Below are 15,494 nucleotides of genomic sequence, written 5' to 3' on the forward strand. Positions count from 1 at the left end.
TGCTTCTGGGAAGTTTACGATGAAAAAAAAGTAATTTACTTCACTTCTTCTTGGACTCTTGGCTGCATCCAAGGAACTCCAGTGCTCAGATCTTAGCGTTTTAACTGGGGACGTTAGAGACAATGTCGGATTCTACAGAAGATTCCCGTGACAATCAGGTAACATTTATTCTGTGTAAATATTGTCATCTCAGTCATGTTTACGCTTTCTCGCTCTCTCTGTATATATATATATATATATATATATATATATATATATATATATATATATATATATATATATATATATATATATATATATATATATAAAATTACGAACTCAAAAACCTATGAGCGTTGCCAAAGGGGTTTGGAGTTTAAACCCCCTTTCAGCGGGGTTTGAAGCTAAGAAATACCTTCTCAATATAAAAATAAAGTAAATTATACACTAAAATTCGTTGAGCGTAGCTAAGCCAATGGGGTTTTTGAGTTTAAACCCCCTCCTCCAGGTGGCTTTTTTTTTTTAATTTTAATTACCCTCCAGATGGTTTTGAGTTTAAAATCCCCCTACAGGGAGGTTGAGGTTGAAAACCCCCTCTTCAATACTATTCTAAAGCAAACTACTCTCACCAAATTCTATGAGCGTAGATCATAACACATTTTTTTTTTCTAAAAAAAAAGGGTGGGGGGCGTCATTTTTTAATTTTGCACGCAGGCGGCCACAACCCTCGCGGCGGCCCTGTGTATATATATATATATGTGTATGTGTTTGTGTGTGTGTGTGTGTGTGTGTGTGTGCGTGGATGCTACAAGCATAAGCTATTAATATATATGGCACGTACTCAACGCAATGAAATGGATCACATTGTGATCAAGAACGAAGTGAAATTTAAATGGCAGATGCATTTCGAGTTCCACTGTAAGCTGTCATAGTATTTATAGATTTCTTAAGTTTCTAAATATCCTATACGTTACAAAGATACAGTAGACAAAATGCAAGGGAGGATTGGGTTATGTGGTACTTATTATCAAATGCTTGGTTTGATTGTATTATATATCACAGTTCAATTCATTAAATATACAGTTATGCGGGATAGGTTTACTAATTGATTATATCAATAATACTAATTTTAAACAAACATTGTTACTGTTATGGAATGTAAAAAAAGTAAAGTTAGCCTTTCAGACCTCGCGATCTCTAGGGCAGATGATGTAAAGGTTAGCTCTTTGAGTGTGTCATGTGGCCAGCACAACGACCAACGCCTTTATTTTCCCCCAATTAATATCAGGTACTCATTAGAGCTGCGTGGACTCAGGGGCGCCCTAAGGATCCCGAAATAAAAAATCTCAGTCTTCATCTGGATTCGAACTTGAGAACCCTAGTTCGGAAGCTAAGCAGTTTACCACTCAGTCACCGCGCCTCCAGTTATGGTGTATATGTTTGTATTTCTGATGTATCCATGAGAAACGGTTGGCTGAATAAATTTCTAATGTATCCATGAGACACGGTTGGCTGAATAAATTTCGGATGAAAACACTATTGTCTGGTCTATAGCAGCTTAAGTAAGTTATTTACCAATGTTAAATTTAAAATCCAGATTTGAAGATATAACAAAAAGACGTGTACTTTTAGTCAGTTAGATTTAGTTTTAAGTTTCATTTTCGAGTTGTGTCCTGCATACATATTTATTGAAGTTAAAATCTGTGAATATTTATTAATAATAGTTTTTTTCAAGAAGTCTGCGCTTTCCTCGTATTGGCCTCCATGTTATCGCAACTCTTGGTGTGCGTAGTTCATTTTGTCGTAGAACATGTCCCGCAAACCTCATGCGACGCTCTGTCACAACCTCCCACTAAGTGTTCCGTTCATTAGTTATTCATTGCGAAGTCATCGCTTTAACATACAGCTATCAGCTTCATAAGGGAGAAATTGTCTTCCAAAAGCTTTTTTTATTTTTTTTTATTTGTTAATTATTATGACTTAGTGACAGTAATAACACTTTATTGTCTTCTCGATGCAAATGAAAGACGCAATCTTATATTTATTAAAATGTATCTAAAGTATGCGATATAAGGGTAGCTGCCTGGTCGTGTGGTTGGTGCGCTGGACTGTCGCTTGGTCGTCTCGATTGTCCCGGGTTCAAACCCTGACCACTGCCATTCCCCGTCGTCCTGCTGGAGGTTTCCACTAGGAAGTAAATTATCTTCAACTTTGAAGGAACATCCGAAACATGTCAAACAAATGTATAAACATTATATAAATATGTCTACTATTTGAATACATTTATTTTCTATGTAATATTAAATTACACTTTAAGACCACTGGGCTAAGTAGGAATCAATAATTTTTTTCTAGTACATGTCAGCTTTTAGTTTCAATTCAAATTTCAATTTCAGTGTTTGATCAAAGAGTTGAAAACATGACGTCAGAACCGAAAGAAAAGTCGTGAACGTGCGACAAGACGTTGATTACGCAGTGATCTATTTATAACATGGTTTTATTTTGACTAACCTGCGAATGGGAAAACCCTGTTACCGGGTCTCTGTCTGATTAATTTACGATATGGTGAAAACAAAAGTCACTTAAGGCTTCAAATAATTGCAGTAATTATTGTGGCGTTTCTCAGCAGAGGATAGAGAAATTGGCTTAGTCAAGACCGGTGTACTATCTATTTGCAAACGTCGCGGTTTATAGAGCTTATAAGGGCTGTTCGTCAACCTGTTTTCGATGTTTGCTTTGTCTAAAAAAAATAATATTGAAGGTTGTGTAGAAATTATATATAGATATATACAAACGTTTCACCGCTGATAAAATAAATTCTCGCAAGTAGATAAAATGTTGTGTTCAATGTTATCTTGTTATCTTAACTAAAGATTAAACAAAAATCCAAAAGGCTATTTGAAACATAAAAGTCAGATCTATGCATTAGAGGTTATAGCACTATTTATAGTTCACGAGCCCTTGGCGGTTTAAATTACATTCTAAAGACATGAACTGCTTAGGTGTTGGTCTATACGCCTACATACAAAGTCTGTATTTACGATTCGATCCAAACATTGAGGAGAATATTTTCTAGTAGTTTCCTTTGACTTCAAAGATTAGAATCGTTCATATAAAGCACTTTTAGTACACAATTGTAGTGAAAATGAAAGCAAATACAATTATATATTTTTATTAGAATTGTTCCTAATTGATTGCCTGTGTTTGCGAACTTTTATACTTTGCATTGACCTGGTGGCCGAGTAGCTACTGAATTGAGAAGTATCTAATTGTAATCCTGCTGAAGACTGAGATTTTTTTAAAAATCATTATTAAAGGTTGCTTAACCTTAGTTGATCAAAATAAAGGTCGTTGGGCTATCCACATGATAATATCGTTAATCGTCTGACATAGAAACAGGTCTGACTTATTCACTATTTAAAAGATTTTGCATTTCGAATTTTTCTTCAAATCATTCGACACGCCCAACGCCCTCAGATTCTGCTTACAGAGAAAAGAAGAATTATGTCCAAGAAGCTTTTGTATCTTATCCCTCCACTTAAACCTATTGTTTAATTAAATCTTGAGCCTTGCTGCCAGTACCTACCCGCTGACAACTTTAAATTCCCTACAAGCAAGTAGATAACTGAATGTGAGCTCTGCAGGTCTCGTGGTTGTTTATTTTCGGCGATAAGCTTCCATGCTCATTGAACCTGTGGGCGGGTTTAAAAGCCGACGTTGTTCGATATCTCTTATATAAAACCAGCGCATTGAAGAATGAAGCAACAATCTGTAACGTGGCCCTCAAAAGAAAGTCGGCGTTTAAAAAGTGCGTTGCCTAAAAGATATTGGCGAGTTGAATACATTTGTTCAAGCTGCTCCTCGGCGCACATTTAAATTAGGAATGTATATAGAAGATACCGAAGTAGTGAAAGAACATAACACTATGTTGAAATGTTCAATGCAATAGTTTTGTCTTTATTCGTGTATGTTATGAAGAGCTCAAGGGAATAGGATCTGAATACATATTGGGGAGAAATGTGATGCTGTTGATGACTCGCACTACTCGCAAATGACTAGTTACGCCTCTGCTTTGTAGTTCACCCTCACTGAAATAAATCTCTCTTGTGAAAGGGAAGAAACTGTTCAATCTAGTCCTCCATTAACAAAACCGTGTTTAGTTTGTTGTTATTTTTGTTTTAGTGTTATTGACAACAGATAAATAACATAATAATATTTTGTATCTGGCTTTTTAGGCCCGGCGACTAAGAAGCTTACTGAAGGGAAGGTTAAGTCAAGAAACTGCCCTGAAGCTTATTGATGACTTCGAAGGGGAGCAAGGAGCCCTTCATTTTGTCTTGAATGGTTTGTATATTAGATATGTAAGACCTATTTATGTGCGTGTGTGTGACTAAGTGTATTTTAATTGTTATTGTTTAAACTATCGAGAGAGAGAGAGAGACTTTAAACACTAAGTCGTTCTAATGTCCATGAGAGCTATATGAATTAAATTAGTTTCTTCTTAAATTCAAATCAGCCTATTTTTTGTTCTAATATGTAATCAGATCATAAATATTGGTCTATTATAATTTTGGAGTCTCTGCGGCTGAGATGTAAAGCGCTTGAATTCTCAACCCAAGGTCCCGGGTTCCTATCCTGATGAAGAATGGGATTTATAACAACTTTGGGCGCCTCTGTGTTCACCCAGTTAAAATGGATACCCGACATTAGTTGGGAAAGTCAGGGCGGTTGGTCTTTGTGCTGGCCACAGCACACCCTCGTTAACTTTGGGCCACAGAAACAGATGACCTTTACATAGTCTGCCTTACAGATAACAAGCTCTGAAAGCGGAGCTTTACTTTTTTTTTTGCACGTTATCCGAAATGTTTGAAAAGCTTTAGTTTTCAATAAACAGTATAACTGAATTTATGTATTTATTTATTTTTTTGCTCGCAGAACTAGAATTAGAGAGCAAACAACTTTTGTGAATTATTTTAAAATGAAATACATTTTTATTTGTTCAGGCGCGGAGCAGGAAGTCCAAGAATACCTGAACAAGGTGATGAACGAGATGTTTTAACTACAATACATTACTTCATCCTTTTTATTTCTAATACTCTTTCTTTCATCACTTCATCTTTGTGTTTAAATACATGTTAATGAATGCAAAGTGGATGAATGTCTGACTTTGCGCTCTGGACTGTCGTTCGATAGTCTCAATGGTACAAGATTGGAACTTTGCCCCCCCCCCCCCTTTGGCCATCTCATGTCGTCCTGAGGGAGATTTGGGTAAGGATGTAATTATCTTTCAAAACTGAAGGAAGATTCTAAATATGTCAAACATTTATCAAACAATATAAATGACCCGTTCCTAAACGTTGTTCAGATTTTTAAAAAAAAACCTACAATCTCTTATTCTTTAACTCAATGACTCAGACTACGATTATTAGTAAGTTTCTGCCATAATTAATAACTTATAGCGCTTTTACAGTAATCATTAGTGGTAGCTAATTAAAAGAATACAAATCATTTGGGATTTATTAAAAGAAATGTTCACATATTAAAATAAGAGGAGAGAATACTACAGCCCTTCTCAAACTGTGGTGCGACCCGGCCCTTCATGGTTGTCACGAGAGGTGTCGAGTAGGCAGTCCTTGTATTTTAAAAGGGCAAAACATCTGCTGTGTTTGTATTGTAGTGACCACTCCATATCTGAGAATGAATCTTGTAAAAATGATATAAAAAATATATAAAATATTCCATAATGTGAAGTCTTTCTTCTCTTAGGTAGGACCTCTCAGACTTTTCTTTCGGGAGGCTTCTGCTAAATAATGGATTCAAAATGTTCTTTTTTAATGAAGAATATCAATATCAATACGTCTTCGCCAATCTGGCCTAGAGCCTACCCGTCTTTCTTGCATCAGAACTGTCGAATTTCGACTCAGTGACGTACCATCGCTCTGTTGATGTCTTTTGCCGCACTTTTGCGTGAGTACAACAGGCCTTCAGTGAGGATGACTTCTCAACGAACATGCGTACCACAAACATCTCTGCGCAAATGCACTTCAGAAGCGAACCTTTATTTCACCTGCGTTTTTCTAAGTGGCTAGGAAAAGGCATTTCTGAATTCCCGAAGAAAAGAAAACTCTTGACTTACAGGTTTCGCTAAATCCCCGCTAAGGCGGCTTCTGGGTCGAAGCGCAATAAGCATGTAGTATGAGTAGGTCCCGCCTATGTAAAATAAATAAATAAATAAAAAACAGGAGGGTTAGCTATTGATGATGACAAATGTATAGATATACTAATAGGTTGCAGATATAGCTTGTGCCAATGAAGTTCAACATTCACGTTATTTGGTAATTCCTTGCTCATTGTTCACCAGGACCCTAACTACACAAAATCAATGACCGTTGACGCCCAGTTTGTGGCGTCTGAGCTGGACACTGAGAATGAAACAACAGTACGACAGTTTGCTTGCAGTGACTGTAAGAGAGCTTGGTGGATGAAAGTACCAATAAGAAAACAGGCGAGTGAATAGATTTCTAATTACTTCAGTTCTATAGACTATAACAGTAAACACACACACACAAACTGTACGATTAAAAATGTAAATTATTACGCTTACTTCTATATATAAGTCTCGTCATCGGCTCTGAAGTCTAGAGACACAATAAGACGTCTGCCCAGTTACGGAAGTAATTTGCATCGTGCGTTGTCTATTGATGCTTTTAAGTTACAAACAGGAGACTTGATTCTAGCAGCTTTGAAAGAAAGACTTGAACAGCTGAAGGAACTGGGACATACACATATCTGAAACATACACATATCAGGGACATACACATATCTGGGACATACTGTGATGTTGCTTGTTCAGGCTGTCTTGAGGTCAACTATGGATGACTGTTGAATTTCAACCAATTACTCTGCAAGCGTTTGGGTGTAATTGTTCGGGTGTATTCCGCGTAGTTGAACAACAATCCAGACAAAAACAATGAACATCTGTTTTAACTAGTGAAGAGATGTAGTCGACACTGATGAACAACTTCACATATATTTATTCTAATAAAAGGCCACAGTAAAAGTCTCTGTCACTAAACACGTCGTTACCCTGGAGTATTCTATCGCTAACTGATTTTCCGGTCTCTAACCCAACATATCCCAAACGTCACTAGTCCCGTTCAATATGCGTCTTCTATGGTGCGTCGCTAAATAACTAAACTATAAATAAGGTGTCTAACAATACATATCTGGGACTTACACATATCTGGGACATACACATATCTGGGACATATACATATCTGGAAAATACAAATATCTGAGACATACACATTTTTGGGACATACACATATCTGGGACACAAATATTAGGGACATATACATATCCCATTTTACACTAAAAACATATAAAGATTCTTGATTGATAAACATCATTTGGGTTTTGTTTTGTCATGATGTAAGTAGAAACATATATTTGATATTATGAATACAGTGGTTAGCTTGCTAAATAGTCTTTAGTTCCTAGACCTGTGAACATTATCAGAGGAACACGTCAAATATCACGAGATTATGTGTTCTATTTCCAGGTGTCATCTTGTAGGATATGTCTTAAAAAGTATGATCCTATTCGTAGAGACAAAGAATGGGGGATAGGAAAGTTTATTTGTGACTGTGGCAATCAGTTTGCGTAAGTATTTTCTTTGATGTAACTTGCTTTGAAATGAAACCTTCACAACAATGACATCTTTCTAAACTAAAACAAATATTTAAAAAAAATACGTCACAAAAATAATACGTCTACTATGTCCAATCAGATTCTACATCACGTGATCACATCACATGATCACATCATTTGGGTTAATGGGTCTAAATTAACGTTGTACAATTTAGGGGACTAAATAACTGTACCAGGGTCTTAAGCGGTGTCCGCTATTTGGTACACAAAAGCAAACGTCATGATTTTGTCATAAACAGTCAGACATCAATGTACTTTTAGTGGTTTTGGCGAGATGAATGTGACGTCAAGCGAATGCTACAAGTGTAACAAGATGGTGCCTATCAAACATATGCTCAGACCAAGGCGTAACAGAGGAAGAAAGACTACCGCGCCTCACTCATGTAATGGTGTGGACTGTTTTAGGTCAGTTACTTTTTAATATATTTGGAGTGACTTTTTTTTCCTCAATTTTCTTAGAGTGGGATTTGCCTTTAAATTTCATTAGATAGACATTAATAAGCGTGTTCCATATATTTAATTCTCACTTTTTAAAACCATCAACAGCAAGGATTGTACAAGGCACAGAGATAAGTCTGAGAAAGTAAGTTATCAGTGTCTAGTTGTTCAATTGATAATCTTAATTCAATCAATCAGAAATGACTTGTAAGTTTTATAACAGATGGGGCTATAGAAACAGGATCAGCGGGGCTACAGCGTCCGCCCATCGAACAAATATGTGTGTACCTGATATATAACACTCGCCCAGGGCCCCTCGCACATCTTAGGCTGCCGCTGAATACTAACTCTTTCCAATGTATCATTACGTCCTAGCCTGAGTGTAGGAGGTAGAGAATGATCACATACTTGGCTCTAATCTGGGATCATGCCTACCAAAGTTCAAAGCCCAAACTACACGACCAGCAGCCACATAGACGAACACAGAGTATAGATCACAGAATGCAGCGGAGAACAATATTCAACTCTTCTCAAATAAAAACAAAATTAAAGCAAAAAACAAAATAAATTAAACCTTACTAAGTTAAGCTTCAAATGGAGTAAAAAATGAAACACTATAATTCCAAGTACGCTGGATAGGCAAGGGACATAATTTAAGCTCTTTAGTTTAGGATAACTCTTGTCTTTTAGTTCCTTGTCATTCTCTGGGCTTAAAGGTCTCGCAATGGCCTATTTCAAGCTTGTTTGCTATTATATTTTGTGAATTCCAATCGAACGCATGGAAGTACACATCAATCTACAGCAACGATAACATCAACAATAAGGCAACAGCAAGAAATTAAAATAACATTTACTTCCTTTAGTTTTCAATTCTACAAATCATATAGAAAACTTTCCCTAGTTAGAATAATTCCAAAATAGATGTGCTGATATCGTTGAATTAATAAAATATTTCTCTATTTCCAGGGCGATGGCTGTGATGATGACGGTAAGAGAAATTTTTTTTTTTTTTACATTTGTATTGCTAAGTTCTATAAGTTTTTGTCCTATCAACTACTACATGTATACACAAACAAAGTTTTCTTTTTTTGTTAAGAAAAAAAAAATTTAGTATGCATATAAGTAGGACATAATTTAAAACAACAATTAATAAGTACTTTTTCATATTATCGCGTGAAACATGACGCAGACATTGTAAATGTACATAACTGAAGGAAGTTATTATTTTTTTATGTTTTATTCTTGAGGATTTGAATAAGAGATCGACACTTTACAAAACAATTATATCAATTAGATATTCATTAGAAAACATCAGTTAGGCCAGGTTCACATCTAACTTCACATTCACCTATCCTTTGGTCTGCTGGTCCGCTGGGGCACCATACAAGATATGTCAACCTTCTTTCTCCATTCTTCTCTGTCATTTGTCTTTGATGGAATTTCATTCTGATGTTCTTTCTGAAAATAATGAAACCAGCCTTTTTACCTGCCTGGGTGGACCACTTCGGGTCCGATTTTGAGTTTGTGTTTTCACATAAACTGTCTTTAAAACCTTTGTTATTTTTAGGGCCTTCCGATTGTGATGGGGCATTAAAAATATACTAGGTCTCTACTATATGATCTAAGGAACATTTATGCCAAGATTTTATCAAGATTGGTCAAACGGTTTTGATTTCCATGCGGGACATCTTCATATAGATACATACATATTCTTTCAATTCTTCTTTATATATTAGATTAAGAGCAAAATAATCGCTCTATAAAATATATATTCTTTTTTAAAGTAATTTTTATGTTTCTCGTTACATTAGATATTGACGATTTAGGCGGGATTTGAACATTTCTATTATTTCAAAAATGTACAAGCAAACAATCTTGTTATCTTTTCAGACAATTCACCGGTGTGCGTTCATCCAAAGACTGGACAGAAGATCCTGACGTACAGCGAGCCCCACGTTAGCACGGGGTCAACTGTCACCACGTTTACACGACAAGAGAGTCTGGACAGTATTAATGAAGGTCCATCTAGGCGCCTGCATGATATCAATGAGTCTGATTGAAATATATCGATTGACGAATTGGATTTATTTGACATTTTCATTGTCAATAAAAACATTTAATTTTTCATGTAACAGAAAGTAAACTATTTATGAATTATTTCCCCTTCATTTATTCCCATAGACATAAATAAATATAGACTGGCCGAAGGATGTAACTTCATGTAACTTGAAAACATGTATATCTATTGTATTCGGATTTCCGAATTATGAAAAATTGCATGATCTTCACTCTTGGAGATTAAACAAAACTACACTGCCTCCTTATTTACAGTAGATATATATATAGGTGTGTAGCTGAAATAGATATGAATACTTAACTTTTATACTGCTCATAAATGCTGTATAATGCTGTATAATAAAGTACACAAAATTGCAAGTCACAAAGTTTCGTTTCATAAAACTCTTTAATCGGCCAGTCTATATTTATTTATGTCTATGTTTATTTCATATTAATAATTAATTTAAATAATTTTTTTTTTTACATTTTTTTTCTATTCTTTGTTTCAAATGTTTTAAAGCATGATTAGGTAATATTTTGGTAATCTGAGGTATCGAATTGATTAATTGCATTCAAAACATTTCATTTCGCCAGGAGTCTAAATACTTTAGAGATTTAATAATTATCAGTCTAAAATTAGAATAATACTAAATTGGCAATAACACAGGCGTTTCAATGTTAAAAAGAAGAATTGTTTTTCAGTATGGACAAAAGAATATAACTTCTATACATTATAGCAGAATATGGAAATTGTGTCTCAAACTAACGATACACATAATGAAATAGTGAACAGCAAAGTGATGTTTCAATGGGCTTTCGTTGTGCTTATGTATATTTTGACATTGCAGTGAAGGTGTCATATATCGGTTTGAGTTTTTTTTTCAAATAGTACAATTTTTAAAACATTATTTAATAGCTCAGGAAACTTGGAGTCCCGGGTTCAAATCCTGGTGAAGACTTTTTTGGGGGGATCCTTGTGCTTTAATGGGTACCTGACATTAGATGGGGAAAAGGTAAAGGCGATTGGTCGTATGTCGTTGTGCTGGCCACATGACACCCTCATTAACCGAAGGCCACAGAAACAGATGACCTTTACATCATCTGCCCATCATCATCATCACTAGGTCTGAAAGAAATGCACATTTAACAAAACAATGTAGGCCAGTGAAACGATATTTGATGGATTTAAGTGAATGAATGTAGGTTAGGGATAAAGGTCGAGGCTCTGCGCGGGCTTTTATGTTAGCGGCTGATATTCTACAAGTCTCTGCCAATCTTATGTACTGGCCAGTATTTGTGTCTCTTACAATATTGCTATTACATAGGCCCTACTGCTATTGAATTTATTTGTTAGTATTTCTTTGATATTTCATTGCTTTTTTTTAAAATAATTTTAACTTTCGGATTTTGTCTCTTGTTGTTGACTAAAATAGTTTTATATGGGCCGACGATTTGGACTCTTTGATTTTGGACTCTAAACAGAATTTTCAAAAACAGAATGTGACATACTTTTTTAAAGATTAATTGACCGATAAAACTTTTGTTGTTTAAATTTTTTCTTCACATTTTAGTTAAACCTTTGTAGAAAAAAAAGAAAAGCTAAGTGAAAAAACAAAAGTTTTACAGTAAACTAAAATCTAAAAGGTTTCATTTAAATAAAAAAAAAGTATTGATATTATCGAGAGTCGATCATTGTCAGCAGGACAAGAAAGGAGAAAAAAAGATGTTATTAGTTTTGTGTCTTCTGTCTGTCCGTCAGTCTTTATGTATGCAAGGTTTATATCTAAACCTAAAAAACTAAATGCGTTACAGAAAATCAGATTTCATATTTTTAACGGCTACTTTTTTAAACATTTGTCTAACCTACTTTTTTTTCTAAATATAAATTATATATTTATAATATGGCGAACCCAAAAAGACCTCCTACGAGTTTGTGTTGCAACACAAACTACTTTTTCTTTATCTTGTATTTTTATTTTATTTTTTTCTTTTGGTGATAAAATATGTACATTGTGATCGGATGTCGGGTTTGATGTTGTGTAATATTCCATTAGCTTTGTTAAATATACATTCAATTGACTGATATATTATTTGTTAATATTTGACAATACCTATTGTGATGTATGAAATTAAAATAATAAAAATAGAATAGAATAACATGCATTCGTTTTTTTCAATGTTTTGTTTTGCTATCTGTATAAAAAGCGAGCTTTGAATGACATAAACTGAATTAGAAAGTGAATTTTATTATTTATATATGGAGTAGACAAGACTATAGGCTGTTGGTGATGACACCCTGTCCTACAAGTAAATATATCAAGCGCAATCTTCTTCAAGATGCTCATTTCGTCACAACTGTAAATATCTACATAAGATGTCAAAAATATTGCCGGGAGTAGCAGCCCCATAGCCCCCTCCATCCAAACACCACCTCATTTCATCTTTTTCTATGGGACCATATTCACCTGCTGCCCGAATGTTTTCTTCTATTCATTTCATACAAAATGTTCATGCCATCACTTAAATCCTGTTTTTTTTCGCTGTCAATATACTTCCAAGTTATTAGCCAACTTCCGTCTAAATACCTAATTGGACAACTATACTTCCAAGTTATTAGCCAACTTCCGTCTAAATACCTAATTGGACAACTATACTTCCAAGTTATTAGCCAACTTCCGTCTAAATACCTAATTGGACAACTATACTTCCAAGTTATTAGCCAACTTCCGTCTAAATACCTAATTGGACAACCATACTTCCAAGTTATTAGCCAACTTCCGTCTAAATACCTAATTGGACAACTATACTTCCAAGTTATTAGCCAACTTCCGTCTAAATACCTAATTGGACAACCATACTTCCAAGTTATTAGCCAACTTCCGTCTAAATACCTAATTGGACAACCATACTTCCAAGTTATTAGCCAACTTCCGTCTAAATACCTAATTGGACAACCATACTTCCAAGTTATTAGCCAACTTCCGTCTAAATACCTAATTGGACAACCATACTTCCAAGTTATTAGCCAACTTCCGTCTAAATACCTAATTGGACAACCATACTTCCAAGTTATTAGCCAACTTCCGTCTAAATACCTAATTGGACAACAATACTTCCAAGTTATTAGCCAACTTCCGTCTAAATACCTAATTGGACAACCATACTTCCAAGTTATTAGTCTACTTCCGTCTAAATACCTAATTGGACAACCATACTTCCAAGTTATTAGTCTACTTCCGTCTAAATACCTAATTGGACAACCATACTTCCAAGTTATTAGTCTACTTCCGTCTAAATACCTAATTGGACAACCATACTTCCAAGTTATTAGTCTACTTCCGTCTAAATACCTAATTGGACAACCATACTTCCAAGTTATTAGCCAACTTCCGTCTAAATACCTAATTGGACAACCATACTTCCAAGTTATTAGTCTACTTCCGTCTAAATACCTAATTGGACAACCATACTTCCAAGTTATTAGTCTACTTCCGTCTAAATACCTAATTGGACAACTATATCTCATAAACGATGTATATCAGTTTAGGATTTTATGCAATCTTCGTGAGTGTCCTGGCGATGCTATCTGCAACTTGAGTGTGACTAACACCACCACTACTCTTTTATATTACCCAATGCATTGAACCTTTGATATTTTATCTTATCTTATATTATTATGCCACCTCGCCTCCTTCCAAAAGTTAACTTGTTCGCACATTTATTTTTCAATGCACAAAGTTTCTAAGCAACATTTTAGTGTATGCTCCATATAGGCCTACTTGTGTATCGCACTATTAAAACATTTTGTGTGTATGCCCCATGTAGGCCTACTTGCGTATCGCACTATTCAAACATTTTGTGTGTATGCCCCATGTAGGCCTACTTGCGTATCGCACTATTAAAACATTTTGTGTGTATACTCCATGTAGGCCTACTTGTGTATCGCACTATTAAAACATTTTGTGTGTATACCCCATGTAGGCCTACTTGCGTATCGCACTATTCAAACATTTTGTGTGTATGCTCCGTGTAGGCCTACTTGTGTATCACTCTATTAAAACATTTTGTGTGTATGCTCCGTGTAGGCCTACTTGTGTATCGCTCTATTAAAACATTTTGTGTGTATACTCCGTGTAGGCCTACTTGTGTATCGCACTATTAAAACATTTTGTGTGTATGCTCCATGGAGGCCTACTTGTGTATCGCTCTATTAAAACATTTTGTGTGTATGCTCCATGGAGGCCTACTTGTGCATCGCACTATTAAAACGTTTAAAAACAGATATGTTACATACATGGAGCATGTTCCTGTAATCGCCACAGCCGGTTAATAGAACAAAAACAATTAAGGTACAGATAAGGTCTGCAAATTTGACTGTAACGTCTTTACTCAATAACAATGAGCTAGCGCCATGGGCGTAGCCAGGATTTTTTTTCGGTGGGGGTTTTGGGGGGGGGGGATTTTTTTCTCTCCGCGCACCCCCCCCCCCCTCCGAAAAAAAATATGTTTGTATGGATGGATGTGTGTGTGTGTGTACATAATTAATCTCTATTACATTATGACCCTTCATTCTTTTGGAAGACGTTTATTGTGCCCTTGAATAGGTTCTTCCTGGAGTTGATGACTTCTCGCACTTGCCAGCAAGGGGTTTGGGGGAGCTCTCAGAGCTCCCACTTCGCCCCGCCGCCAATCACTATTTCTGGTATTGAAAGCCAACTAAATGCATATTCTGAGGTACCTACAGTGCATTATTTTGCTATTAAAAAGTTTTATTTCAAAAACCTAATGTACTATTCTTTCTGACTTAGACCCTCCCGCGCCGTTCGGCGCATTTGCTGGCAAGTTGTTTCCACAAAAAAATCTGTCATTGGCAATGTCTGAAGCCTCTTCCCACCTGCTCTGAGGACCTCCATGGAAGTGTGGCGCCAAGTTGTACTAGGATGTCATCGCAACTCTTATTATGCGTAATTCATTTTGTTGGAGAACATGTCCCGCAAACCTCAAGCGACGCTCTGTCACAACCATACTAAGGGGTTGACTCCCATTTCGGCATAGGATTTCCTTGATTTAGACCCGATCTCTACAACTGACTCCTAAAATCCGTCTTAGCCATCTATGTAGAGCCACATTTAGTGCTTTTCAATTTGAATTTTTAATTCAAAACCACATTTAGCTACGTTCATAGAATTTGGTGACTGTAGTTTGCTTTAGAAATAGTATTGAAGAGAGAGGCTTTCAACCTTAAAACGCTCTGAAGGTGGATTTTAAACTCAAAACTATCTTGAGAAGTTTTAAACTTTTAAGAAAGC

The 15,494-nt window shown here is 35.7% G+C and overlaps 1 protein-coding gene across 1 annotated transcript; it reads left to right on the forward strand.

Moving 5' to 3' along the window:
- LOC106052318 (shiftless antiviral inhibitor of ribosomal frameshifting protein homolog) lies at positions 1–12,344 on the forward strand. Its single transcript, XM_056016016.1, has 9 exons — positions 1–158; positions 4,215–4,323; positions 4,983–5,017; positions 6,341–6,484; positions 7,541–7,641; positions 7,951–8,094; positions 8,236–8,272; positions 9,094–9,115; positions 10,018–12,344. The coding sequence occupies exons 1-9, from the start codon at positions 123–125 to the stop codon at positions 10,185–10,187; spliced, it is 798 nt and encodes a 265-aa protein (XP_055871991.1). The 5' UTR covers positions 1–122; the 3' UTR covers positions 10,188–12,344.
- The last annotated feature ends 3,150 nt before the right edge of the window (positions 12,345–15,494 follow it).

This window comes from Biomphalaria glabrata, chromosome 1, assembly GCF_947242115.1.
Source record: "Biomphalaria glabrata chromosome 1, xgBioGlab47.1, whole genome shotgun sequence".
Taxonomy (NCBI): Eukaryota; Metazoa; Mollusca; class Gastropoda; family Planorbidae; genus Biomphalaria; species Biomphalaria glabrata.